Source organism: Phascolarctos cinereus, unplaced genomic scaffold (genome assembly GCF_003287225.1).
Source record: "Phascolarctos cinereus isolate Bilbo 61053 unplaced genomic scaffold, phaCin_HiC Scaffold_4;HRSCAF=312, whole genome shotgun sequence".
NCBI classification, from domain to species: domain Eukaryota; kingdom Metazoa; phylum Chordata; class Mammalia; order Diprotodontia; family Phascolarctidae; genus Phascolarctos; species Phascolarctos cinereus.
The window spans coordinates 38,713,514-38,741,442 of NW_027555847.1; the positions used below are offsets into that span (position 1 = coordinate 38,713,514).

The following is a 27,929-nucleotide window of genomic DNA, read 5'->3' on the forward strand; positions in this document are numbered from 1 at the left end:
CTCTCTCTCTCTCTCTCTCTCTCTCTCTCTCTCTCTCTCTCTCTCCTCTGTCTCCCCCCCTGCCTCCTTTGAACAAGAATCCTTTATTTAAGGAGGAAAATGGTTTGACAAGCAAACCACTGAGCAATTATCATATAGAAACGTTGTACATTGCATGTAATTGACAGCAAATGTAACTAACAGGCAATATTGCTAGCTTTCAGTAGATGCCGACAGAGATGATACTCTAGTTGAAAATTTATATGACAGTCTTCTCTTTAATTTTAACTAAGTCAGTGATTAGCCTAGTTTGGTCCATATTCATTTTAGGAAATGAGCCTTGGTTAAATTCAAAACATGTTTTATAAACACTGAAGATTCATCAGATATGTTTTCAGAGATCTATAGTCACCAACTACTCTCTCTGCTCCAATCCATGCCTCCCACCCCAAATAAATGCAACCAGTGTTGGTGTTTTTAGGTTAGAATGCATTTCTCAGGGACAATCCAAATGCAACTATCCAGGTGAGAGTGAATGTGTCAGAATGCTGCTCCCTACCATTAATCTCAGTCTCCTCCAAGACTGGAACAAATATCTTCAGTCTTTTTAAAGAGCTATCCAGAGAACAGCTGTTTCCAACTATTCAGCTGCCTTTTTACTGAACTGATCACCTTTTTCTACCAAGTAATTCATCTCCTTCAAAAGTATTAATGCTTCAGCTCAGGCCACCTGATGACCAACTCTGAAATGGGACAAAATGTTAACCATTTCCAGCTGTTGAGTGGTACCTCTGAGTGGTACAGAAATAATTCATCTGCTTTAACTTTTTAAAAAGCATAATTCTCCAAAATCAGTTTTTAAAGATCTTTTTTGACTCAGTATTTATTAGGAAACCAAATTTTACTAAAAAGTATCCAGAAACCACCATGGGAGTCATTCATGGTCATTAAAATGGTGAGGAACATTTGAAAAAGAACTGGCAGAGTTTGGGTTAAAATCCCACCATAAATTTTGGATTTCAGTTTTCTCATTTCTAAAATGGGATACTTGGACCAGATGGCCTCTGATGCTCCTTTTAGCTCTATGATATTGATTTTTTTAATAATTTATATTTCTACAGGAAACTCTTATCTGTGGCTATCAGATTCATAAGGGCATACCATGATGAGAATAGAGATTCACTGGAAGAATATCTGACTGTGGAGAGCCAGCTTTGGAGTTAGGAAGCCCTGGGTCCTTTCTCTGACACATAATTAGCTCTGTCATCCTGGCCAAGCCACTTACCCCATCAGTGCCTCAGGCAACTTTCTAAGACTAAGTGGCAGAGGGTGTGCTGATGGGCACTGGCAGAGAGAGTTTTCTCAGGAGTTCCCGTATCTGTGAAATCAAAGGTCCTTCTCGTAAGCTAAGATGAGCTTGGTGCCTACTTAGGAAGAATAACTGATTAAAATATCAAGCTACCAGATGCCACAATGTGCCAACTCTCCACTCAAAACCTTGGTCCCTCCTGGGAGTAGCAGCCTTCTCAACATTTGAAGGGCTCGTTCCCTGTTTTTCTCTGGGTGTATTTTCTATCATCTACTCCAAGAGCAAAAATTGTTAGTTACAGATCTACAAACAGTAATTGCAAGATGACATTTATATTAGTCAACAAGGGGAGATTGGGTGATCACATAGGTCAGGTTTGTAGCCATGGTCTCCTATTTTTGCCTTGCCTTGCATGGAAGGGGAGGGAGGGAGGGAGAGAGGGAGGGAGGGAGAGAGAGAGAGAGAGAGAGTGAGAGAGAATGAGAATTTTGGGGAGCCTTAATTATATAGAAGAGTGAGTAGTGAGTTTAAATGAGGCAATATGGCAGCAAAAATATAAAGCGTGGAAGATTTTATAAGTTGCCAAAGCTTGTTAATTTCATTCTCTACAACATGTCTTGAGCGCTCTCCATCTTTCACTAGGACCACTGTAACAGCTTAATTGGCCTTTCTACCTCAAGCCTCTCTCCACTTTGTTGTTGTGGTCTTTGTTCTCAAAAAGGATCAAAATGACATCACTCCGTTGGGGTCAAGGCAGAATGTATCTGGCTGTGGCCGATCAGCCCACCATGAGCTCCGGAGGCTCTGCCTCAGATCAGGCACAAACAATCCATATAATTTCCACTTTAATCCATCCTACCATCCATGGCTGCCAAAGAAATGTTCCCAAAGCATACATCTGACTATTTCACATCCTCTGTTCAATAAGGTGTAATGGCTCCTTTTTACCTCATTAGGATCAGTTATAAACTCCTTTGACATTCAAAGCTCTGAAAAACATGATGGTTTTTTTTTAGCTTGCCAGCAATCTTACATCCCCTCCATACTCTTAACAGTCTAGCCATATTAGCCCCTAGGTGGTACTCTCTTCATGGATGAGACTTCATCTCTGTGCATTTGTACTGGGGGTCCCTTAGGACCACAATGCTCTCCCTCTTCCCCTCCACCTTTGAGAATTCCCAGACCCCTTCAAGATACAGCTCAGTGCCAGTTTTTGAAGAAGGCTCTGCTCATTCTCCCACCCTCACTCACCACCCTCCAACTACTAATGTCTTACTTTCTAAGGCCACATTACACCTACTCCTTAGATGTTTTCTATGTATGTCTTTATGTACATATTGTCTCTTCTATTCAAATGTAAGCTCCTTGAGGACAGGGATCACTTTTGCTTTTTCATTCATCCCCAGTGCTTAGCACAGAGCCAGGTACATAGAAAGAGCTTAATAAAGGCTTATTGCTTGACTGGTTTATATAACAAACAGCAAAATAAAATCTTACCCTTTTGGAGTTGCTTTGTTCAAGCTTTTGTTTCTGTTTATTTTTTCTTTTAGGGGAGGAAAAAATAAATTACACAGGTTGCATGGCACATGCAGTATTCTCCTTTAAACATACGGCTCATGAGCAGATACCAGATGTTTTAGATGAGAAAAGGACATTGGCCATACCTCCAGTTCGAGCTCATCTCTGTCCATCTCCTGATGGATGTTCCCCATGTAGTCATTTGGATCGTAGTATTCATGAGCGGATGAATGCCTAAGAAGATGAAACAAGATTTAGGCGGCTGTTTCAAGCATCATTTTCATTAATCCTCTCCATGGGTCGTGGCAAATACATGGTAGGGCTCTGTGATAGCTTGTTTGCAAATGGAAATGTAAGGGTTGTTTTTTCCTCTTTTTTTTGGTGGCACTACTCTATATATCATTCATGGATGTTTGATGGGAAGGGAAGTGCTTTCCTTCATGGAATCTTGAACCATTTGGGGGGCATGGGGTTGCTTAGTCATTAGGAGGCTCTACTTGGGCTTCCAGGAAGATATATTTCAGAGGAAGGGCTATGAAATAGGAGACCAGCCACAGCTGACTGTTTGGCCTAAGGCAGGTGCTCAAGCCTAAAGCTTTCCTCTCTTCTCAGGTTCACTGCATTTCTCTGGGCTAGACACCATGAATGTAGCTATCATTAAAACACTGCTAGGGCATCAGGAGAACAGGAGCTTCCCTTTAGTGAGGGAAACGTGGACCATCAGAGTGTGGATTTAGAGGCAGAAGAGACCTTGAAAGTCATTAGGATGGGGAAACAGACCCGAGAAGTCAAATGCCTTGTCCAAAGTCACATAGGAAGGGAAGAGGCAGAGCGAAGAGCAAAAGTGAAGGGCCGCTGCACCGTGTTGTCTCATTCCATACAGAGAGACTCATGAAACCCATTCGTTAAGCTGCTAACCCTACGAAGCGAGTTCTTGAAGAGTCAGGGCCATCAGGACAGGGAGCTCAGCACCTGCTCATCTGCTTTTGAAAGGGAGGGGGAGAGGCACGAGTAGCCAAGGTGTCTTTACCTCTCCCGCCTCCCGCTGGTATGGCATTCTTTCCCAATTAGCTCTGGCTTCACCAGGTAGGAGGGCACCTGCTTTCAGAATCATGCCAAGGCATGGGGGAGGATGGTGATATGGATACAGGCTCCTGGCAGGGCTGCTGCCATTGTACTGACTTAGCAGCTTGGCTGGCTGAGGACCTAGATCTTTAGTACTCCCAGATTAATGCCTAATCCATTGGCTCCCATCTTGCCTCCCAAGCACTTACGCTGGAAACAACAGGCCAGAAGTGAATAGCCATTTAAACAAGCAAGGGCTTTCAATTTTCTGGCCTCATTAGGCACTTCTACTACTCACCCTGGTGGGGCTTTTAGCAGTGAGGATAGTGCATGGCTAGTCCCTTCTGTCCAGGCATCAGCTTAATAGTCTCCATTAAATCGCAGAACCCTCCATGGTAATGGACATGATATACTGACTTCTGAGCTTACAACTGAGAACCTGGATCATTCTGACCTCTGAGGCTGTTTGGACATTTCTAAATCACCCCCTGGGGAATGGGGGTGGGGTCAGACTCATGTAATGGTAACTTTTCTTGGGAGGAAAGAAGGGATTCACTTCCAAGGGTCTTATCATTGTCAGCTCAACAGCTGAGTGCCTAAGGACACTTCTCATCAACCACGAGGAGCAAGACCATTTGACAAACTGATAGGCTCTTCTGGACCCCCAAAAGGCTTACATCACTGGGGTCAGACCACTCAGTTTCAGAAGGCTGAGCAGTTTTCCCCATGTTTCAAGTGGTGGTGAACTTGTAAAAGTATGGCAGCTGAGGTCCATATTTCCCTAGAATTTTACATAAGAAGAATTTTTCTTTGTGCCCAGGCCTGAAAGCACAGGCTGGTCAATGAACTAACATTCAATTTTAGTCTACAGTGGGCCTTTGAGAGGCAGAGTTGCACAGTGGCTAGAGCGCTGTTTCACAATCAGAAAGATCTGGGTTTAAGACTTGCCTCAAATACTCACTGGCTCATGTGACTCTGGGCAATTCATTTAGTTTCTCTTTGTGCCTCAGGCACCTAAGATTATAATCTGCAGAGCAGGTGCTGATCTGCTCTGAAAGAAAGATTCTTCAGCCAGAGTCTTCTAAACTCCCTCACTACTCCTTACTCTTCTCTCTTTTAAAAAATACTAATTTATTTTCAACATTCATTTTTTAAAATAACTCTTCAGTTCCAAATTCTCTCCCTCACTCCCACCCCTTTCCCTTCCATTGAGGCAGCAAACAATATGATATCATTTATACATGTAAAGTCACACAAAACACACTTCCATATTAGCTATGTTGCAAAAAAAAAAAGCAAGAAACATAAGGAAAGTGAAAAAATCTGCTTCCATCTGCACTCAAGAGTTCATCAGTCCTTTCTCTGAAGGTAAATAGCATTTTTCATCATGGGCTTTTTGGAATTGTCTTGGGTCATTATCTTGATCAGAGTAGCTAAGTCTTTCACAGGTGATCAATCTCACATTATTGCTGTTACTGTGTCCAATGTTCTCCTGATTCTGCTCACTTCACTTAGCATCAGTTCATATAAGTCTTCCCAGATTTTTCTGAAACCACCCCGCTTATCATTTCTTATAGCACAACAGTATTCCATCACAATCATATACCACAACTTGTTCAGTCATTCCCCAATTGATGGACATCCTCTCAATTTCCAATTTTTTGCCACCGCAAAAAGAGTTACTATAAATATTTTGTACATATAGGTCTTTTTCCTTTTCCTTTGATCTCTTTGGGGTACAAACTGAGTAGTAGTATTGTTGGGTCAAAGGGTATGCATGGCTTTATAGCCCTTTGGGCATAGTTCCAAATTGTTCTCCAGAATGGTTGGACCAGTTCACAACTCCACCAACAGTACATTAGTGTCCCTGTTTATTTTGCATCACTGCCAGCATTCCTAATTTTTCTTTCCCTTAATGTTAGTCAATATGATAAGTATGAGGTGGTACTTTACAGCACTTTTAATTTTCACTTCTCCAGTCAATAGCGATTGGGAACATTTTTCAAGTGATTATAGATAGTTTTGATTTCTTCTTCTAAAACTGCCTGTTCATATCTTTTGGCCATTTATCAATTGGGGAATGACTCTTATTTTTATAAATTTGCCTTATTTCTCTATATATTTGAGAAATGAGATCTTGATCAGAGAAACTTGCCATAAATTGGTCCCCTGCCCCCTATTTCTTGTTTTCTTTCTAATTTTGGTTGCATTGGTTTTGTTTGTGCAAAATCTTTAATTTGATGTAATCAAAATCATCCATTTTTACTTCCTGCGATCCTCTCTACCTCTTGTTCGGTCACTAACTCTCACCTTAATACCTATAGATAAAATGTTCTATGCTCCCCTAATTTATTCTTTATCATCCTTTATATTTAAATTATTTACCCATTTTGACCTTATCTTGCCAAATGGTGTGAGATATTAGTCTGTTCCTAGTTTGTGCCAAACCACTTTCCAGCTTTCCCAGCAATTTTTTTAAATGGTGAATTCTTATCCTCAAAGCTCGGCTCTTTGGGTTTATCAAACACTAGATTACTATGGTTAATTACTACTGAGTACTGTGTACCTACACTATTACACTGATCCACCGCTCTATTTCTCAGCCAGTGCCAGATTGTTTTGATGATTACTACTTTGTAACATTGTTTGAAATGTGCTAGGCCACCTCCTTTCACATTTCTCATATTGATTCCCTTGATATTCTTGACCTTTTGTCCTTCCAGATGAATTTTGTTATTATTTTTTTGTAGCTCTATAAAATATGTTTTGGTAGTTTCATTAGTATAGAACTGAATAAGTAAATTAATTTAGTTAGAATTGTCATTTTTATTATATTGGCTTGGCCTTGTTGTTCAGTCATATTTTAGTCATGTCACTTTGTGATCCCCATTTGGGGTTTTCTTGGCAAAAGATACTGGAGTGGTTTTCCATTTCCTTCATCAGTTCATTTTACAGAAAAGGAAACTGAAGCAAACAGGGTTAAATGACTTGCCCAGGGTCACATAGTTAGCAATTTTCTAAGGCCAGATTTGAACTCATGAGGATGAGTCTTCTTGACTCCAGGCCAGGCACTCTCTCTATCCACTGCACCACTTAGCTGCCCTTTTGGCTTGGCCTACCCATGAACAATTAATATTTCTCCAATTGTTTAGATCTGTCTTTATTTGTGTGAAAAGTGTTTTGTAATTATGTTCATGTAGTCCCTAAGTTTGTCTTGGCAGGGAGAATCTCAAGTATTTTATAATATCTGTAGTTATTTTAAATGGAATTTCTCTTTCTGTCTCTTCCTGCTGGGACCCTACCCTTCTCAGAAAAACAAACAAGAAGTAAAATGTATAGCAATTTATTCTTCCGAACAGATTGAAAAATTGATGCATAAAGAAAATATGATACTACTGCAGGCAAGTTGTTCAGTCAAGAAAATAACAAAATCTCATTTTTCCTAGGCAACTTCGTAATTATTTTAGCCTAGGCAGTCTTCCCTAGGACTTTTATGGAGGAAAGTCTCAGGTGACCTGGATTCAAATCCTGACTCTGGCACATATGTCCAACATGACTGTGCAAATCATTGCACCATTGCTTTCCTCATATGTAAATGGAGGTCCTTGGACTAGATAATCTTTCAGGTCCCTTCCGGCTCTAGATCAATGACCTTTGGCAGAAAGACGTGGCGATTTGGGTTAGTAGAACATGGGTCGCAAATGCATGTAAGATGGATGCAAGCTTGAAATGGGGTCAAAAGAAAGCAAAATCTATCACCTCGAGGGGCTTTTTCATACTGTGTGCATATGCCTTTAAACAAATAAAGATCATTTCTCTGAGCTGTAAATACAAAATCCTCAAATTATCATTTGGAGTGATTAAATTTTATTCTGAAGCTTCTTTGACAACACTTGTAAGTAATTTTGCTCCTAGAATATAATGTGAGTAACTCTGCTTCAGGGTTATAATAAAGTAATTAATATGTGGGAACAGAACGGAACAGTTCAGAGCAGGCTACGATTTATTGCCTCTATAAACAATAAAGTTAAACAGAAGCAACTCAAAGGAAAATTACAAGAAGCATTAATTTTTTTTCCACATGGAAGGAAAAAATAAAGCTGTAATGATTTGATGATGTAATAAATATAACAAGTCACATTTTCAGTAATTTATGGTTTCATTACTTACTCTTCAGGCAAGAGATACGGATCCAGCACTGGTGGGGTGGGGGATGCCATCTTAGTCAGCGCCATGATATGCTCAAAGGTGATATCCGTTTGGGTGCCCATGTCCACCAGCTGGGAGTCGAGTGAAGGAGTAAACATCTTTGTTCGAGGGGTCCGCCTTAAGACCTGGACGACAATGGGTTCTTTGGCTGTCTTGAAAGCTTCCACAGCTTGATCATGGGTTGCTTTGGATAAGTCTTTCCCATTCACCTGTTAAAAAAGTTAAGGAGACAAAAATTAAACTTTAAACCAATGACGAAACTTGATTGGTGTTTCCAGGATCAACAGTTTAGAGCCTGAAGGGACAATGGGCGCTATCTACTTCAGACCCCTCATTTTGCAGTTGAACAAGTGGACCCCAAGGCTCCAAAGGTAGGCAGTGGAATAGGGAGGGTTTGAACCCACATCTAGTACTCTTTCCATTGACCCGCAATATTGATGCTAAATGACAAGGAAGTTAAAGATGGGTAAACATGGATGCAGCAGAAGTCACTTCATTTTCATAAGCTTGACTCTTCTCTCCCTTACCCCTCATAGCCAAACCATTGCCAAAGCCTTTTAATTCTATTGGCATAACAGCTCTTCCATCGATTTCTGTCTTTCCATCCATGTGGCTCTAGTCACCATCTCTCACCTAACTTACTGCAGCAGCCTCCTAACTGGTCTCCCTGCCAAGGGGTCCCCCTTCCATTTCATGCTCCAAACAGCTGCCAAATTGATATTCCTACAGCACGGGTCTGAGAAGCTCAGATTCCTTACTGTCTGGAGGATACAATAAAAACTCCTGTGTTTGATATTTAAAACCCTTCACAATCTGGCTCTAATTGGTTTCTAGTATCATTATACACGATTCTTTTTCATAACATCTCTATTCTAGTCAAAGTAGGTGACTTATTATTACTCATACATGTTCATTCATTTCCCATTTCTAGGCCTTTGCACAGACTATTCTTTATGTTTGCAATGCACTCTCCTGTCACCCTTGCCTCCCAGAAACCTTAGCTTCCTTCAATGCTAAGCTCAATGCCACCTCCTATAGTAGGCCACTCCTGATCCCCTCAGCTGCAGGTTCCTACACTTGAAAAACTTTGAATGTACCTTTCAGTATATTTTTATATTTTCTTGTATGTTTGTAAAAATATAAACAAAGAGAATACAGGTAATTGTGGACGGGCAGCAAGGTACCAGCAATAGATGTGTGGAAAGGCCTTGCTATATGGATGTAAGTTTAATTTCCCCTGTTAAATCCCAGAACATTCTGTTATAATGAGTTGCATATACTGACCTCAGACCTCATAGCTGGGGCAGAATGCGATCCCCTTGAGGGCAGGGTCTGATTCTGTCTTTCTGAACAATGCTTAGCACATGTTAATAAATGCTTGTTGATCTAGGCATAGAATAGTTCACTTGTGTAAGCAGTTTATTAATTAAATACTCATCCCTCCTATTCCCTGCCAAGAATCAAGAGGAAACCTTCTGTTAAATTTCTGCTCTTATAAACATATACTTCTTGGATATACATTGTCTATTGACATTGAGTTAGGCCCCAAATCGAACAGAAAGAGGACTTTGGAAAATTGTAATGTTCTTTTAATGATACAAAGCATTTCTTTGAAACAAAGGCCTAACACCATTATTCTTCCGGTAATGCCATATCACGTTGAGTCACTGAACACTACAGATGCCCGAGAGCTGGAGATAAGGATCCTCCAGAGGGTGATGGAGAGGTGCACTGTATGTACGAGCTGGCTGAAACCCATTACAAATGAAGAATTATTTAAAAGAAGCAGGGCAAAGGATGTCATCTGAGAAAAAGATGATTAGAAAATAGGATATTGATCATGGGGCATGAGGAAGATGTAAGTCATGGACAATTGGCATATTCCATCAGCATCCATGCAATTCATGAAAAGAAAACACAAAAATGGACCCCAAAACACAGCCAAGAGTAACATAAGATGTGCAGGCATAGATGGAGTATGATCTGCTTGGGTGGATGGTTTAACTACCAGTATGATCATCAATGAGATGATAGTTCCATATATACATATAAACAAACACACATACATACATGTATATATAAATGTATATATACACACACGTATATACATATACACAAGTGTGTATACATATAATATTTGTGTATATGTATACTTGCGTGTGTATATATACATTGAAATCTATAGTTATAAAGCAGAAGTTTTGATCTTCATAACAACCTTGTAGAGTTATGTAACACAAAGTTACATTCCCATGTTAATAGTTGAGAAAAGAATGGCTCGGGGGTTATGTTATTTACTCAAGGTCATGTAGCTAGAAAGTTGCAAAATCAGGACTTGAATTCAGTTCTTCTGACTCCTCCTCCTCCTCCTCTAAAATATTTTGTCAGACTCTATTGTATTTAAATATCTTCCAAGAAATGGTGTTTTGATTTTTGGCAACAAAATCGGAAAGTGGTGATGTAGTGATCACACACCACACAACCTGTCCCTGCCACGAATTTCTTTAGCTTCCTTAATTCTCTTGGATGAACAATATGTTCCCTAAGAGTCATTTAACACTGAAGGATATTTGTTTTAACTCTGTTTTGGGCCGAGTCTTTCAAGATTATTATAATTTATAAGCTCATTCTTCACATTAGTGCATTTAGTGGATGCTATCTGGCACACATTTCATTTATAATAACTCTCTTTTACTTAAAAAGCTTGCAAGTTGTTTGAGCTGTCTGTGTGAGTAAGATGCAGAGAACTTCCTTCTGTTTCTACTTGTCCAAGCAGAACATGGACATTGATTCTTGCAGCTGTTTTTCTATTTTATCTTAAATACATTAACTCAGGGCCTACTGGGACAAGGAGAACTCTGAATTGGCAACTTTGCACGAATGCCTTGTAAATAACAGTTGGGTTGAAGAATTGATGATGGGATCTTTCCCTTTAATGAAGCCTTAACTAAATTAGAACAGCAGAGTAAGTATTAATGATTTGGATTCAATCCATTTAAGTAATTTACTTTCACTGATGATGGCTTTGGGCAAAAGGAGCTGTGGTCACAAATTGCTGAAATGTACCAGTAAATAAGCTTAGGGCTCAACCACAGAAATCTGTCCATCCGGAATCACAGGGGGACACGGCTGTCTTACTATGGTGATTTTCCAAACTTGCCACCTCAAGTCACAGAGTAAATGAATCTTGAGGGGCCATCAGGAGCCAAAGACTATATGTAGGTCATACTCAGGCTGCTCAGAGTGTGAAGTAATGAGGGAAAGATACAGAGCATTAATGATGGTGGTGGTGAGGCTGCCTTCTCTGTAGTGTGATACAATAGAAAGAACTAACCAGAGGATCTGGGTTCAAATCCCACTATGGTGTCTTATTGGCTGGGTGACCTTAATTCTGACTTCTAAGAATCAGTTTCTCCATTTATAAATGGGGGCACTTGGACTAGAGTCTAGGCCAAGAATCTACTCACTAGATGGATCCTAAAGTCCCTTCAGATCTCTGATCCTATAATTCTTTGACTTATGAAGCAGCTAGGATGGGGCAGTGGGCAGAATACAGGGCCTGGAAGCAGGAAGACTTTAGTTCAAATCTGGCCTCAGGCACTTATTGGCTCTGTGACATTTTAATCTGTTTTCCTCAATTTCTGTATCTGTAAAATGGGGATATTAATAAAATGGGGATATTAATAATAGCACCTACTTCTCGGGGTTGTTGTGGGGACCAAATGAGATAATTGTGAAGAGCTTAGCACAGTGCCTGGCACATAGGAACTTGCAAGGAACTTGAAGAGGCAATATAGGGGTGAGACTCTGTAGGAACAAGAGTGGAGAGAAGAGAGACAGGTAGGGAATGGGAGACTGGAGAGAGACAAGGGAAACTAAGAAATGAGGCGGAACATGAGAGCTGAACACTACGGCGAGAAGAAGACAGTGTCTGGGAATTCCCATGCGGACTAATGATACATCCCTGCATAATCTGCTTTTCCCTCACTTCAGCCTTAATTTGATAACTTCAGAGTGAATTAATGGTATATTTCACACTATCCAAGCACCTTTTGTTCTAGTAAAATTTTGAATATGGAAATTGCTACAAAACCAAGGATATTGTACGAGCATAAATCCACCAGCCCAACTGGCTTTCATTATCTGCATTTACTGGATGCTTCATTCTTCTGAAGCAGAAGAGTGCATCTCAAAAACAGTTTCTGTCTTTCACAACCTAAAGTTAGCTGAGATATTCTTTTACTTTTCTAAAAGTCTTTTGAAAAAATAATCAGTTTTCCCATTCTCTCTTTTTACTCAAGGTATGTACCTAGAAAGTTGCAAAATCAGGACCTGAATTCAGTTCTTCTGACGACTCCTCCTCCTCCTCTAAGATATTTTGTCAGACTCTATAGTATTAAAACACCTTCCAAGAAATGGTGTTTTGGTTTTTGGCAACAGGATCGGAAAGTGGTGACGTAGTGATCGCACACCACAGAACCTGTCACAAATTTGATATGCATTCATATAGAGCAACTGCTCTATGTCACTACTTTGCTCAATTATACATACATGTGTATTTTTTTTAAAAGCTGTACATAACAGAAGTTGTATGAGTCTCTTTAATATTCTTTGAACATTAAAATGTTTGTTCCTGTTGATGATGGTTATGTTCACAAGAAGAAAATTTTAATTAAAAATATTTATCCGTGGCTTATTATATGCTCAGAATTTTCCTGCTACCACGCAAAAGGGAGCCTAATGTAATTAATCAACAGATATTTATTAAACATCTGCTATGTTTTAAACACTGTGCTAAGAACTGGGGATAGAAAGAAAGGCGAACACAGTTAATGCCCTCATGGAGCTTACTTGCTAAGAGAATCAGAGAATCTGGGTTCAAATCCTGACACTAATACTTTATAACCACAAATTGCCAGACCATCTGAGCCTCAGTGGCCTCAGCTGTAAAATGGCAATAACAGTATGTTTCAGTAGCCAGTCAGTCAATCAATAAACACTACTAAATGCTGTGCTAGGCACTAACCACCTTCCAGCAGGGCTATGAATAAAAGTGCTCAGGAATCTTTAAAATACTATCCAAATGTGGGCAGTTCTTGTTAATTTTATTATTGTGATTCTCATTTGTTTTTCTTATGTGCTTATGACCACAGTCCTCAAATTCTTGTAGTGTGATGGAATAAGTATTGACCTTGGAGTCAGAAAGGACTTGGGTTTGGGTCCTACCCTTAACACTTACTGGCTATGTCAACTTGGTGAAATCACTGGACCGCTTACTAATGAACCTCAGTTTCCAGGCCTATAGGAGGGGAAATTAATACCTGTCATGCCTGCTTTACTGGGGAATTGTAGAGAACAAACAAATATTTGGTAAAATTCTTAGCCAACTTTAATGTGTCACATAAATGTCATCTATTATTATTATTATTATTTAAAGACAGTCCTCTTTCCATATTGCATCTACTTCATATTTACAGGGCACCTCTTAGAGGTAAAATTCATGCCTTTAAATACTCAGTTGATGTACAATAAAAATGACTCTGTACAAGTTCACATCTATCATATCAATGTCTGATCCATCTACCTAATCGGATTAACAAAATGCTGATTTGTCAAAGTCCTATTTTGATTAGCTGTGTTCCTTTGATCAAGCCATTTTCTAGATCAAATTGAGCCCAGCTGCTGCTTCTTTGAGTTACAGCTTGCTACCCCCCAGTAGAACCATTCAGCTTGAGTTTAAATAGTGCAATGAAAGACATGCATGAAAGACCTGGCAGGAGAAATGTAAGCCGGAGAGTATTTCATGATCATCATGAAGACTTGGCAAACCATTCAACTGTTCTCTGAGTCACTTGATTATGAGAAACAAGTAAGACCCCTTTAAATCACTTTAGCCTTTGTGTATTTTCCCATGGCACTGAGATTACACAGAAAGGTAGCAGCCACTCTACTGAAGGTTTAGAGGAAAAATGTAAGGTAAACTCCAAGTCTTGCCCTATGTTGTGGGATGTGCACAAACCATGCAAATGTCATCCATCAGCCATATGGATCAATTCATGGGAAACACAGTACAGGATTTCAATTACAACGCTAAATGAAATCCATTTCGGTTCAATTCATAAGTAGTTAGTAAGTCCCTACTATGTGCTGGCACTGGTGGAGAAGGAAACAATATTTCTTTTTTAAAGAAAGTGCCTAGGGCCTTATAACTTCTCTTATATACTTCACAGAATTATACAAAGTTAAGCTAGAAGGGGCTAAGTGCGTCATTTAAAAAAATTATGATATCTCTTGTTTTTACAACATCTTTGTTTCCAAAAATAGTTTTTCCATGCTCTGCCCCAAAGAGCCATCCCTTGTAAACAAAGAACTAAAAAGGAAGAAAAGAGCAGTTCCACAAAACTAACACGTCAACTGAGCCTGACACAGCCTCACTCTTCTCCAGTTCCAAAGACCATGACTTACAGTTATAGAGCCCCTTGTTTAAAGGATGCAAAGTGCTATGAAATTCACTTTATTTCTTACTGATTGACACTAAATAACAGGGCATGCTCAAAAGAAGCCAGAAAAATGAAGAGAGGCAGCATGGTATAGTTGGTACCTAGGGTACTGCAATTTGGAGTCAGAGAGACCTGAGTTCAAATCTCGCCACAGTTACTTAGAAGATGTGTGACCCCTGGACAAATCCTCTCTTTTAGCTTCCTTATCTGTAAAATGAAGAAAGTCACACTTAATGGCCTCCAACATCTTTTCTGCCCCACATCTATTATCCACACAATAAAGACGCTTTATATATTTTGAGAGAGTTCTGATACTAGAAGAAAGGTTTTTCTTGGGGAAGAGGGAAAGGGTGGTTCTTGACAGTTGTAGTTTTTTTTTTTAAACACCAATTCAGCGTAAACTCTTGAGGATGACTGGATACCACAGTTCTGACCCTAGACTCTCAGAAAGACTTTGAGAACCTTGGCCTCTGCTCCCCAAACATGTTGATAGGGGTAGTTGAGGCTATATCATATTCCCTTAAAATATGCATGCACGAACACACACACACACACACACACACACACACACACACACGGTAGGAAGGTAAGGAAGTTCAGAGGCATACACATCCATCTATGCAATCAAATTTGTTTTGAAGTACCGTGTACTCATAACACTTCTTACACTGTCAGCTTGGAATCACATAACTGAGAGCCTCGGAGAGGTGATGACTCCAGTTCATGTGATCAGCCAACCGAACATGACAACCTTTATGCTTTGTCTTAGGCCCCCATCTGCATTACACAAAGCAGATATGATGCCTGCAATTACAGAAAAAATGCAAGGCAAGTCAAGTTTGGCCTGGTCAAATTAAATATCATTAACTCGCCCAATTGAGCAGATTGCTTTGAAATCGTTTACACAGCTCTAAGACCAAGCGAATGGAATGTTTTGGAGAGAGAAATGCTGATTGCAAACCTAACTTTATTTTCATTTTTACTATAAGTTAAATACAGAAGTTATTCACCTAAGGCCCCCCGATCTTTTCTTCAGAGTTAGGTGCAATTATGGTGAAGAGGCAATCGCTCATTTCAACAGAAACTCCACTGTTGCAATATAACACGACAGCAATGGACCTTAATTCCTTTTATGGGAAGGTCCTTCCAGGCAAATTAATGTTAGCAGAGATAAGCAATTATGCTGTTGAAGCAAGATAATCCTCTCCTCCAAGGTTACACTTAATCCTGTATAATACACCTAACTTTACTTTTTATGAGATGTTTATATCACTGTTAAAACAACAATAACAACAATATATTTCAATTGGTTTTAGGGTGGGTTACTGTATGTTAGAAAAATTCTATTTTTACCTGTCCCAGGAACCCTTCCTGGCCCTGACAGGTTATGGCATCTCTGGACCTGATTAATTTCAGTCTTCTTCCTGGCAGTTGGAAAGCCAGTGGAAGCAACATTGAATTCTAGTGATATCAGTTTTGCTTAACAGATGGTGGGAGGGAATCCATTACTGCCAGCATCTTACAAAGAGATCATGCTAGACATCGTCTTTCCTCATAGCTCTCGGCAGGAAGCTTTTATCTGACTTCTGCTTAGATCGGGGGGGGGGGCTCTTAACCCTTTCTGTATCATGGATCCCTACCTATGGCAGTCAGGTGACACTGATGGACCACTTCTCCGAATAATGTTTTTACATAGGAAACCACTGCACTGAAAAAGTTATAAAGATGTATTTTTTTTTTAAAGTTCGCACACTCCAGGTTGGGAACCCTTGGAGATGGTCTAATTCCTTTTATGGGATATAGACACTAGAGTGTGTTTGGACCATTATTCTCAAGTGAGGCCTCACTTCTTTTTACTGTTACTGTCATTCAACCTTGGAAAGTTTTGCTAGAAAAAATAAACTTGCGTGTGATCAATTCCTGCCTGGATGCTCCCCAAAAGGGCCCACGCAGCTTCATTTAAGAAAGCAGCTACAATTCCTTAGGATTATATAATTGCAACGTCTCAAAGTTGAATGGACCTCCATGGTTGTTTAGTCCAACATGTCCCAGAAAAGCAGGGCTCCCTACAATGCATGTTAAATAAGGGGCCACCCAGCCTTTGCTTGAAGGCCCTCAAAAGGGGGAGTTCACTGTCTACTGTGGCAAGGCATTCCACTTGAAGCCAGGTCTGACTGGGAGGAAAGATTTCCTGACACCAAGCCCAGGTTGTCCCCCTTTTCCACATTTCAAATACTCTGGTGAGCATTCACCTTAGCTATAACCTTCACCTAGGACCCACCAGGCCACTTCCTGGTCACAGCCATGCCATGCCATGCCACACATACCCTCCCTTTCCAACTTTAGTCATAAAAGTGATAATTAAATAAAATGACTATTGTTAGAAAAAGGATGTGTTAATTGCCTTATGGCTAATTCCAATCATACTCTCCCTAAATTCCTTGTCCAAAACCTTCCTCCCAGGCTACTACTCTCCTACATATGTCATCTTCCTCTATTAGAAGGGCTCTCAACCTGGGGTCTGAGAACTTGTTTAAAAATTTTTGACAACTATACTTCAATGTAATTGTTTTTCTTTGTAATCTTTGCAATAAAATAAAATTTTATTTTATTCATTAAGAAAACATTCTGAGAAGGTATCCCTAGACTTCAAGAAACTGAAAAAGGGGTCTAGGACATGCAGAAAAAAAGATTAAGATACTTGTGTGTGTGTATACATATGTATGTATATATACACATACATACACATACAAATGTAAGTTACCTGAGAATAGGGATGGTCTTGCTTGCTCGAATGCTTAAATATTTCATTCTCATTCTCTTCTCTCTCTCTCTCTCTCTCTCTTCTCTCTCTCTCTCTCTCTCTCTCTCTCTCTCTCTCTCTCTCTCTCTCTCTCCTGTCTCTCTTCTTTCCCATTCCCCTTAACCCTAGTCTTTCCTGCTCTAAGTTAGACTTCTTTCAACTGGTACTTGTCCAGCGTGGGCTCAAAGCATCTCATCATTCTGGCTGCCACCCTAAAGACCTTGTCTAGTTTATTAATGTCTTCAAAATGGTAAAGATGTTGGGACATTTTCAAAGAGAAAATGTGGACAGGGAGAGAATACCATGTTCTTTGTGAGCAGGGATGAAAGTGTTTATTTGGATGACAACCTTTAATTATTACATCACAATCACTTTTATATCTAGTGTACAAGCCAATCTAAGCTTAAAGTGCTCATCTCATTTAAAATTCAGGCTACTATAAATCCTGCTCTTGGCCACAAACCAACTTTTATAGTTTTGTTTAATTAAATAGAGGGGCACTAATTTCATTTTTTAAAAAATATCACACCTATGTTTTCAAACTAATTAATGCTTAGATTCCACTGGAAGCGATATAAGATGATAAACTACACATAGAAAAGGAAAAGGTTTGGGGGCCTGATTTAGGCCAGAAATAAAACCCTTTCTCCATTCAAGAAAGCTCTGTTGACCTTAATTTATTTCAAATTCACGGTTCGCTCCAGGGATAGAAGATGGGGGAAGGATAATTTATCTAAAGTGTAGACATTGTGCATAGTGAGTTCAGCCCCTAAGCCTTAATGAATGAAATAATTTACAAATTACATAGGTCTAGACATTTCCACAGGAAGAGTGCTAGCCAAGTACTGCTGGAACTCTGACATCTTACCCCCTAATTATTAAAAACTTAATCTTTAATGATACATTTGATCTCTAAGTGTAGGTCAATGAAACTGAAACAGGGAAATTTCAGGATGATTTCTGTAAATAGCAAGTTCTTAAGTTTGGTGACGTTGAGTTGAATTGAGCTGAGAATGGCCTGGTCAAAGTCATTCAGTTCAATTCAACAAGATGATGCAAAGGAAAGAGGCTAGATTTGTAGGCAGAAGACTTGGGTTCAGATATCAGTTCTACCTCTTATTACCTCTGTGACTGAACAAATCATTTAATCTCTACAGGACTCAAATTCCTCATTGATCAATTGAAGAGACTAGATGATTTCCAAGGTCCCTTCCAGACCTGAAATCTATACTCTTGATTCAGCAAACGCTCATTCTCTGCCTATGGTATCCGATGCTGTGTTAGGTATGGGTGATCAAAAGACAAAAATGAGACAGTCCTTGGCCTCAGGTAGGTTACATTTCTTCTGGAAGAATACAACTCATAAACACAATCCATATGCTATAAGGTATGTGAGAGACCATGCCAAAGCAGAAAGGGGTCTAGGAAAATCGGAGGGAGAAAGAACTTTAGAGGCCAGGGAGGGCTAGTTGGCAGAGCAGCACCTGAAACAAGATGAAGGCTGCAGCTAGGTGGTGTAGTGGATAGAACACCTTGGCCTCAATTCAGGAGGCCCTGAGTTCAAATCCAGATTCAAACACTTGTCAGCTGTGTGACCCTAAAGAAGTCATTTAACCCTGTTTGCCTTAAAAAAAGAAAAGAAAAGAAAAGAAAAAAAATAAGATGAGGAATTTTAAAGGCAGAGATGATAAGGGAGGCACCGAGAAGAGCAGTCAATTTCTCACAATGCATCCTACACTCCAAAATACTGATATACAATAAGTACATAAAAAGAATATTATAATGTGGGTCAGGATGCCAGGTTATTGACCTCAAAGCTCTACTCGTAATTTAGTTACACTATGGTACTAAATACTAGAAGCTTGTTTCAGACCTTGTACATGGCTCAAGACGGAAGGGAGGGAAAAGAAGAAGGCATTCTTCTGGCTTTCCCAGACCAGCCCTTGACAACTGCTGAAGGAACACTGTTTGCGGCATGCTCATCAACTAGAGTTCTTCCACCCAAGCCTTCATTGCTGTCACATTGGCTTAATTCTTCCTCCTTCCTTTGGCAGAGTGCCATGTCCTTCTTCTTCAAAGTGGTCCATATTCTAAAATGACTGAAAGCCCCCTTCCCCAAATAAAAACTTTTATTCTTATAGCATAGGAAATGTTAGCTAGGTATTCTGGGAAAAGCCACTGAATGAACTAATTCATTCTAATGTGTGAGTGACTGATTTTCCCTAAAGCCTCACAGAGGGAGAAATATTTTTTAAAAAGAAGTTACTTATTAGTATGAATTTCTAATTGTCAGAATTTCAGGTTTCATAGTAACATGAAGTAAATGTGTATGAGAGAAAATTGTTTTTGGTTAGAGGGTAAACCATCGGTGTCTGTCCTGGAGTTACCTCCCTAAGTAACCCACTCCTCTTCTTCACAACCGCTTCCATTCCTCTATTTTGGAACCTTCCAAAAATCCAAATTTTTTCACTTTTTTTTTATGGCTGAAATGTCCTTTCAGAAACCACACTGATCCATTATGTGGGTTCCTTATAAATTGAGGTCTACATTCTATTATGTTTTAAAAAAATTTTTTTTAAATTTTTTTAGGCTCTATCTACGTGCCACTCAACTGCCCTCTACATTCTATTATTAAAGACCAGTTGAATAATTTTACCACTAAGGAACTCTTCCTTGTCTCGTACCTAAATTTTCATGTTGAATTTTTACCCCATTTACTCTAATTTTGTGAAGAACATATAGATAGAAGAACAGAAGATACAGAGAACATCTGGAAGCCATACTTTAATAACAATTTACATTGCTTGTGTCTTTTAGAAACAGATGTAAAAATACATAGATGTACTTGATTTTTTTTAAAGCACTGTCTAATCCCATTGAGACCATGCTTAAAACACTTTTCACCTTACATAATAATCCTACCATAAGCCTGCCAAACAAGGCCATGGAGATCTTGTATGATGGTTGCCTGTGTTCCTTGGGAAAGCTTTTACTTGGACACAAGTTTGCCTAAATCCTTTCTAAATGTACTTGCGTTGTTAAAAAAAAAATACATCTTGTTCCTTGGAGAGAAACCTCCCTTCACTGTAATTTTTCAGTTCATCTGGAGGCTTTCTTGGTGTCAAACTGAAGACCTCAGGGAAAATATGTAGTGGAAGGAATTGACAAAATATATGTCACCAGATCCAATTTTCACCATCTCTGACAAGTGGTCCTTACCAGGTTCCCACAGAAACATAGCAAGGAGAGGCACTAATATTCCAGAACCCTGAAAATTATGTGGTGAATGTTTATGTATTATCAAAAACCTCTTATGTAAAAAACCCTTATGTAATTATATTAAGGATGAAAAACAGCGCCGAGCACTTGGGAGTCAAGGGTGATGATGACTGCCAATTTTCTTCAGTTCTTCTTTGAGGCCAAAGTGGTTTTTACAACATTTGGATCTTAACTTCCTCTGCGGTAGGGACTAGTCTTCACAGCCCAGTGAATGCAGTACTGGACATCTCTTCCCTGCCTGAATGTTTTTCAAAGGGTAATGAGATATCAAGGCACTACTGTAGGCTACCCAGAAAAGGAGAAAAAAAAAGGAAAGTATTTGAATGTATTTGAAAAGCTTCTACTGTCCAAGAGCCAATGGTTCCTATACTGTTCCCACTGGGCTGTGAGATAGGCAGTAAAGTTTTCAATAACATAATTATGTGACCACTGAAGCATTGGAATGCTTCACAGATACCGACCATGGATAAGCTCATTGCATGTTTGAATAAACACAAGTTTAGTAGGAAACAGTTTTTCTTTTCTCATTATGGCTTTCTCAAAGGGGCTCAGATTTCTTCAAGGCTAAGTCTCATCATGCTCATTTTGCAAATGGAAAAAAAATAAGAACTAGAAGAGAGGCCATATGTGTGTCAATATCAGTGTATCAGGTGTATAGGGTGGACCACAGCCAAGATGTGCAAATTCTTTTATTGGGTCCTCTCTTTCCCAGAATGTAGATTATGTTGTCATCATTGCATCCGTGTGTAAACAAGATATCCCTAAAGTCTTGGTGCTGTTCTACGCTATTTAAAGCTTAAACTGTAATAGCCTTACGCTACAATAGTTTAAAACAGCACCAAGACTTTGGGGAACCCCATACTATGGTCTATAATCATAATCCTTGTCCTTCCATGGAGTCATAGATTTAAAGTCGTTAAGTCTAATCTCCTCATTTACAGATAAAGAAACTGAGGCCTGGAGAAGTCATAACACCATAGATTTAGAGTGGGAAGGCACCTTAGAGGTCATTGACTTGCTCTCAGTTTCCCAGGTCGCAAGTAGCAGAGCTGAGATTTGAAACCAGGATCCTCATATACTTTCCATGACAGTAAAGTTTTCAATAACACGATTATGTGACCACTGTCTATTGGAATGTTTCACAGATACTGACCATGGATAAGCTCGTTGCATGTTTGAATAAATGCAAGTTTAGCAGGAAATGGTTTTTCTTTTCTCATTATGGCTTCCCAAACCTATTCCTCATTCTTCCCATGACTTTCAAATACCTTTACTTCTACCTTTTTTCTCTGTTTACCAGTTCTGTTTTGTCCTCATTTTCTTTTCCTTCATAGCCCTCACCATATATTGTAAACCAATTCAACTGTGGACTGGACTATGGTCTTGCACCACTAAATTTCTTGTCTACTTCTCATCCCTCAACCCTGGGTTAGCCCAACCATCAGCTTTATCCTGTTTCCACTCACCATCTGGTAAATGCTGTTGGAAGAAATATGGTTTCTAACACAAATTAATATTTTCTCATTTCAACTGGGTCCTCATTGCTGAATAACAATTCTTTTCTTCTTCCAGGATTAACTTTATCATGATCTCTACAGCTGGTTGTCCAAAGCTTTCTACCTTCTAAGCCCCTTATCTTACCCTCTTTCTACATCAGAGCATGCAGCCTTATTTCTATTTCACTGAGAAAACTGAGGATGCCCATCATGAAATCCCCCAGCAGTATGGTACAGTGGAAGATACCTGTGTTTGGTACCAGATTATCTGCATCTCTTTTGCTGGATTACCATCCATCTCTTACCACTTGAGTGTGGGTGCTTTTGAGGTCTTTCCTCGGCTTTCTCACATTTTTTTCTTTAGCAGCTTCATCCATTTTCACAGATTCAATAGTCACCTTTATGCAGATAATATGTGTGTATGTAGATACATATACATGTATATATATATGCGTATACATTATATCTCTGTGTATAATATATGTGTGTATATACATGTTATATATGTGTGTATGTGTGTGTGTGTGTGTGTATAAATAATCTGCATACCCCTTAATTTTTCTCCTGAACAATACTTCTGAATCTTCAACTGCCCACTGGACAATTCCACCTGAAAGTTTTGTTAGCCCCTCACACTCATATCCAAAATAGAATTTATTGTCTTTTCCTTTAAGCTTTCTTCTCCTCCAAATTTCTCTACTTCTGTTGAAGGCCTCTTTATTCTCTAAATTATCTAGGTTTATATCTCCTCTCACTTCTCATATCCAGTAAGCTGGCCAGTGCTGCTGATTTTATATCGTTTCATAACATCTCTCATATTTATTTCATTTTTTTTCCATTCATAAACCACCACTTTATTTCAGGCCCTCATTACCTCCCACCGAGACTATTTCAGCAAGTCCTATTTGGTATTGCTGTTTACAGTCTTTCCACTCTCCAGTACATCCTTAACATGCCTATCAAAACAAAGCAAACAAAAGAACACCTTTCTGAGTATACACAATAGCTACGCATTTCCCTTGCTCCACAATCCCTCTCAGATAAACACAAAACTTCTTAGACTGGCATTTAAACTTCTCCACAGTCTGGCTCCAATCCATTTTTCTAACTGATTTCAGATTATTTCCCCTTTTAGTCAAACTCAATATTTCTTCTGCCTTTGTGCATTCAACAAAACCATCTCCCATGCCCGGAATGTACTTCCTTCTCATCTCTGTCAGAATCCTGATTTTCCTTCAAGGTCTAGCTCAGGCACTACTACCACAGCCTTTTTGGTATTCTCCCTGGTTGCTAGGGCCCTATTATCTTGTATTTTATTGTCTGTTTATATTGTATCTTGGCCTGCACCTCCTGGTAGAGAGAAAGGCTTGTGGAAAAGTGGCCATTGGGCCAGCCATAGATACAGTAAGACCTGGGTCTGAGTTCTAGGACTGGCACACACTGCTTATGGGAACCTAGAGAAGTCTCTGACACTCTCAGTTGAACTGGGCAACTTTCTAAGACCATAAATTGCAGATTAAGGGAAGATCTGCATCTGTGAGAGAACTTGCTCATTGGGAGTTCCTTACACAGCGAGGTCCATATTAGTGTGAATGATAAATTCCTACATTATTGTAATCTGCACTGTGTATTTTCATCAGAACCAGAACCAGTTGCCATATTTTACATAATTATAACTTCAAGTAGTGTGAATTCAAATACATATGGGGGCAGCTAGGTGGCGCAATGGATACAGCACTGGCCCTGAAGTCAGGAGAACCTGAGTTCAAATCTGGCTCACACCAAACACTTGACACTTAACTAGCTGTGTGACCCTGGGCAAGTCACTTAACCCCAATTGCCTAAACAAACAAACAAACAAATACATATGACCTAGCCCTACCAAAGAATTCACAGTCTTGTTTGAGCTTATGCTGATCCATGACCTGACACAGAGCCTTGTACATGGTAGGGATTTAATAATATTTGCTGAATTAATTATTGCATTCCTTTAAAAGAATGTAGACTCATTAAAACAAGGACTTTATTGACTTTTTTCCACTTTCCTTGTACCTAATATTTAGCACGGTTCTAGCCACACAGCAGCAAAGCAGCAGAGTAGATATAGCACTGGGCCTGGAGTCAGGAAGACCTGAGTTCAAATCTGGCCTCAGCCACTTACTTGCTGTATGACCCAGGGCAAGTCACTTAACCCTATTTCCCTCAGTTTTCTCATCTGTAACAAGTCTGAGAAGGAAATGGCAAACCCCTCTAGCATCTTTGCTGAGAAACCCTCACATGGGGTCAGTGAAGAGCCGGACATGAGTAACAAAGACACACCCATGCCAAGTGTTTAAACTCTCGGTTCAGCACTTCAAGAGGACCTGCATTTTGTTGGTGTGTTGACTCCCTTCACTGAAACTAACCTCAAACCCTCTTTAACTCAGTAAGTGGGTTTTGATAGTTGATGTGGCCAAAATATAGTGAGAGAAGAAATCTGAAACATCGTTTCAAGTAAAAATTGGTGAAATTTATGTCCAAGTCACAAACAGGAGAGAACGGCATTATAGACTTAAGACCCAGAAAAGACCCCAAAGTCCGGGTAGTCAAGCCCTCCATTTGAGAGATTAGTAAACTAAAGCTAAAGGGATGATGAAATCATTATTTAGCATCAAACAGGAAATAAGAATGGGAGCTGGGATCTGAACTGACATTTGCTGAGGACAAATCGGGTGCTTTGTTTGCTGGGTATGGCAGCAACTGACATAGAATCAGAAAATTGACCTCAGACATTTACTAGCTGTGTGACTCTGGGCAAGTCACATAACTTCTGTTTGCCTCAATTTCTTCATCTGTAAAATGGAGATAATAATAGCACCTGCCTCCTGAAGCTGTTGTGAGGATCAAATTAAATAATAATTGTAAAGTGCTTAGCATGGTGACTGGCACATAGTAATGCTGGCTATTATTATTATTGTTGACAGATATCATGCAGACTGTGGTAAATCTTTTATTACCAAAGCATGGATTTACAGGCTCCAAAATTTCTTCTTTTAATGTTTTATATTATTTTAATGTTTTGCGAGGTTTACTATATGCTCGGAAAGACAAATGTAATATGTTCAAGAGCAAAGGAGTGGTTAGAATTTTTTTAATAGCCATCCCAACCCAATGTCTGATGAAAAATGTTTTATTAACATAATCCTCCCTTGTGCCATCTTTATATAGGTCTCATAAATATCCTGCAATGTGCTTAAATTTGTTAGATGTCTTGCTCAAAGAATATAGGGCTATTTGGAATGTAAATTTAAGTTCCCAATTCTCTATTCATTAGGAAAAGAAAAATACAAGAAAATTTTTACATAAATAAAATGACTGCCATGTGGAATTAAAAATAGATCTTTTATGGCTTACATACTATTAGCATTTTATTTTTAAAGTTCAAAGCCTAGGATAGAGTACTACCAAAATAAAAAGCCACAGAGACAATCAGACAAATAATCAATTACATGTCTAAATCGATTAAACATTTATTAAGGACCCATTATGTGCCAGGGACTGGGAAAACAGAGATAAAAATGAAACAATCCTTGCCCTCAAGGAATGTGCATCTTCTTGTGCTCGCTAGGGGGCACCATAGTGCACAGAGCACTGAGTCTGGAGTCAAGAAGATCTGGGATCAAATCCAGCAGACACTTAAGAGCTGTATGACTCTGGTAAAGTCATTTAACCTCTGCCTGCCTGCGTTTCCTCAACTGTAAAATGGGGATAACCATAGCACCTACCTCTCAGGGTTATTGTGAGGATCAAGTGACATTGTATCTATAAAGCACTTTGCAAACCATTAAATGAGAGAGGGGGAGAGAGAGAGAGAGAGAGAGAGAGAGAGAGAGAGAGAGAGAGAGAGAGAGAGAGAGAGAGAGAGAGAGAGAGAGAGGAGAGGAGGAGAGAGAGAGACAGAGAGAGACAGAGAGAGAGACAGAGAGAGAGAGAGGAGAGAGAGAGAGGAGAGGAGGAGAGAGAGAGACAGAGAGAGACAGAGAGAGAGACACAGAGAGAGAGAGAGAGAGAGAGAGAGAGAGAGAGAGAGAGAGAGAGGCGGGAGGAGATAGCAGGTGGCACATGGACAACCTATAGAGTCCGATGTATATAGACAAACGTATATATTTCCACAATAGTGTATACATGACTACAGTTTGTTCACACAGTTGCCTAATGTTGTCTAATTAAAATCTGAAAGAAAAAGTGATAGAAGATTCTGCTACAGGAGAGATGACTTGGAATCTTTGTATCTAAAAGCCACAGATGCCAAGTTTCTATAAGCACCTGCCTCCTAATCTTGAGCATAAGACACACTGTTTAGATGTTTCACATTATACCTACTCCTTGCTTCATTAGTCTTGGCAGGCAGATACCTTTTGGGCACTCAGCTGAATAATATGACTGGCTGCATCTGTATTTATTGAGAGTGCCGGTAACCCAAACTAAATCCCAAAGTTAATAGGATTTTAGGTGTAAATGGCAAACTTCCCATTTCTCTGGACGATAATAGCTGATATTTACATAGCATTTTAAAGTTGGCAAAGTATTTCCCATGGATTATCTCACATGAATCTTACACTAACCCTATGAGGGAGGTACTACAGGAATTATTCTTCCTGTTTTACAAACAGATAGATAGTATTAGTCAATCAGCATTTATTAAGTATCTACTATGTGCCAGCTATTGTACTAAGTATTGGAAATTCAAAGAAAATGCAAATAAAAACATCTTAGAGATACAAATACAAGTAAGAAAGTCATCTGCTCTCAGTGAGTTTCTATTCTTGGAGGAAGACAACAAAAAAAGGTGAACTGGAAAATGAGGGAGAGGAGAGTATCTTTTGGAAATTGTGGCCAAGAAGAGACATGTGGACTTGGTTTGGGGCAAGATAAGATGAAAGTCAGCTATCAGAGGCTAAGGCACTTCCAGGGGCAGAGTGGATGGGAGGGTGAAGGGGAGAGTGTGTGGTATATATGTGCAGATGAGAATGACTGGAATGCTCGTGGCATGGTTTAGAGACCAAGGCTAGCAACTTAGCTGTTAAGAAGTACTTATTAAGGGTTGCTATACATAAGGCATCACACTAAGCATTGAGGATACAAAGAAAAGCAAAAACAGTCCTGGAGCGCCCATTCTAACGTGGAAGAAAACATGCAGAGAACTATGTACATAAAAGATATATGCAGCGTGGGAAAGGGTAAGAAATGTGGAGGTATAATTGTGGGAGAGGTGAAAACCCACCTCTTCAGGGACCAGAATGGTTCCAGGGTCAGATGAGGAAGCCTAGGCTCTGGAGCTTAAATAATCTGTCAAATTCATATAGCTATTAAGTACTGAAAATATGAAAAAGAGTTGGATATTTATACACATATGTACATATATTCATACACACATGCTTACTGACTGACTGACTGATCTAGTACTTAAACATAGGTATTCTTGACTTGCCATCTCACACTTTGTGATTTTATTGATATAGGTTATCCCTCAGAGCGCAAAATTCCTCCCAACTAATAATTTATTTGTAACAGTTGTTGAGGGCACCAAATGAACTAAATAACTTGCCCAGGGTCACTTAACCAATATCTGTAAAAAGCATCTCCCGATCCCAGGTCTCCTGACTTTAATACTAACTTAGCCTTCTTTCCACTATAGCTTACTACCTTCCAAAGCTGTTTTTGAGTAAGAGTGAAAGACAGGAAATACCCAGTTGTCCCCAGGGTTCTATCCTAATAGGGAGCTTTATCAA

The 27,929-nt window shown here is 39.4% G+C and overlaps 1 protein-coding gene across 1 annotated transcript in view; it reads right to left on the reverse strand.

The window, feature by feature from the left end:
* The window catches only part of PDZRN3 (PDZ domain containing ring finger 3), a 280,426-nt gene that overhangs the window by 22,771 nt on the left and 229,726 nt on the right, over positions 1-27,929 (reverse strand). Inside the window, exons 4-5 of the mRNA XM_021007579.2 lie at positions 8,042-8,289; positions 2,953-3,040 (exon numbers count right to left, since the gene is read on the reverse strand). Of these exons, the coding sequence (XP_020863238.1) occupies positions 2,953-3,040; positions 8,042-8,289 (336 nt within the window). The remainder of the gene's footprint in view (positions 1-2,952; positions 3,041-8,041; positions 8,290-27,929) is intronic.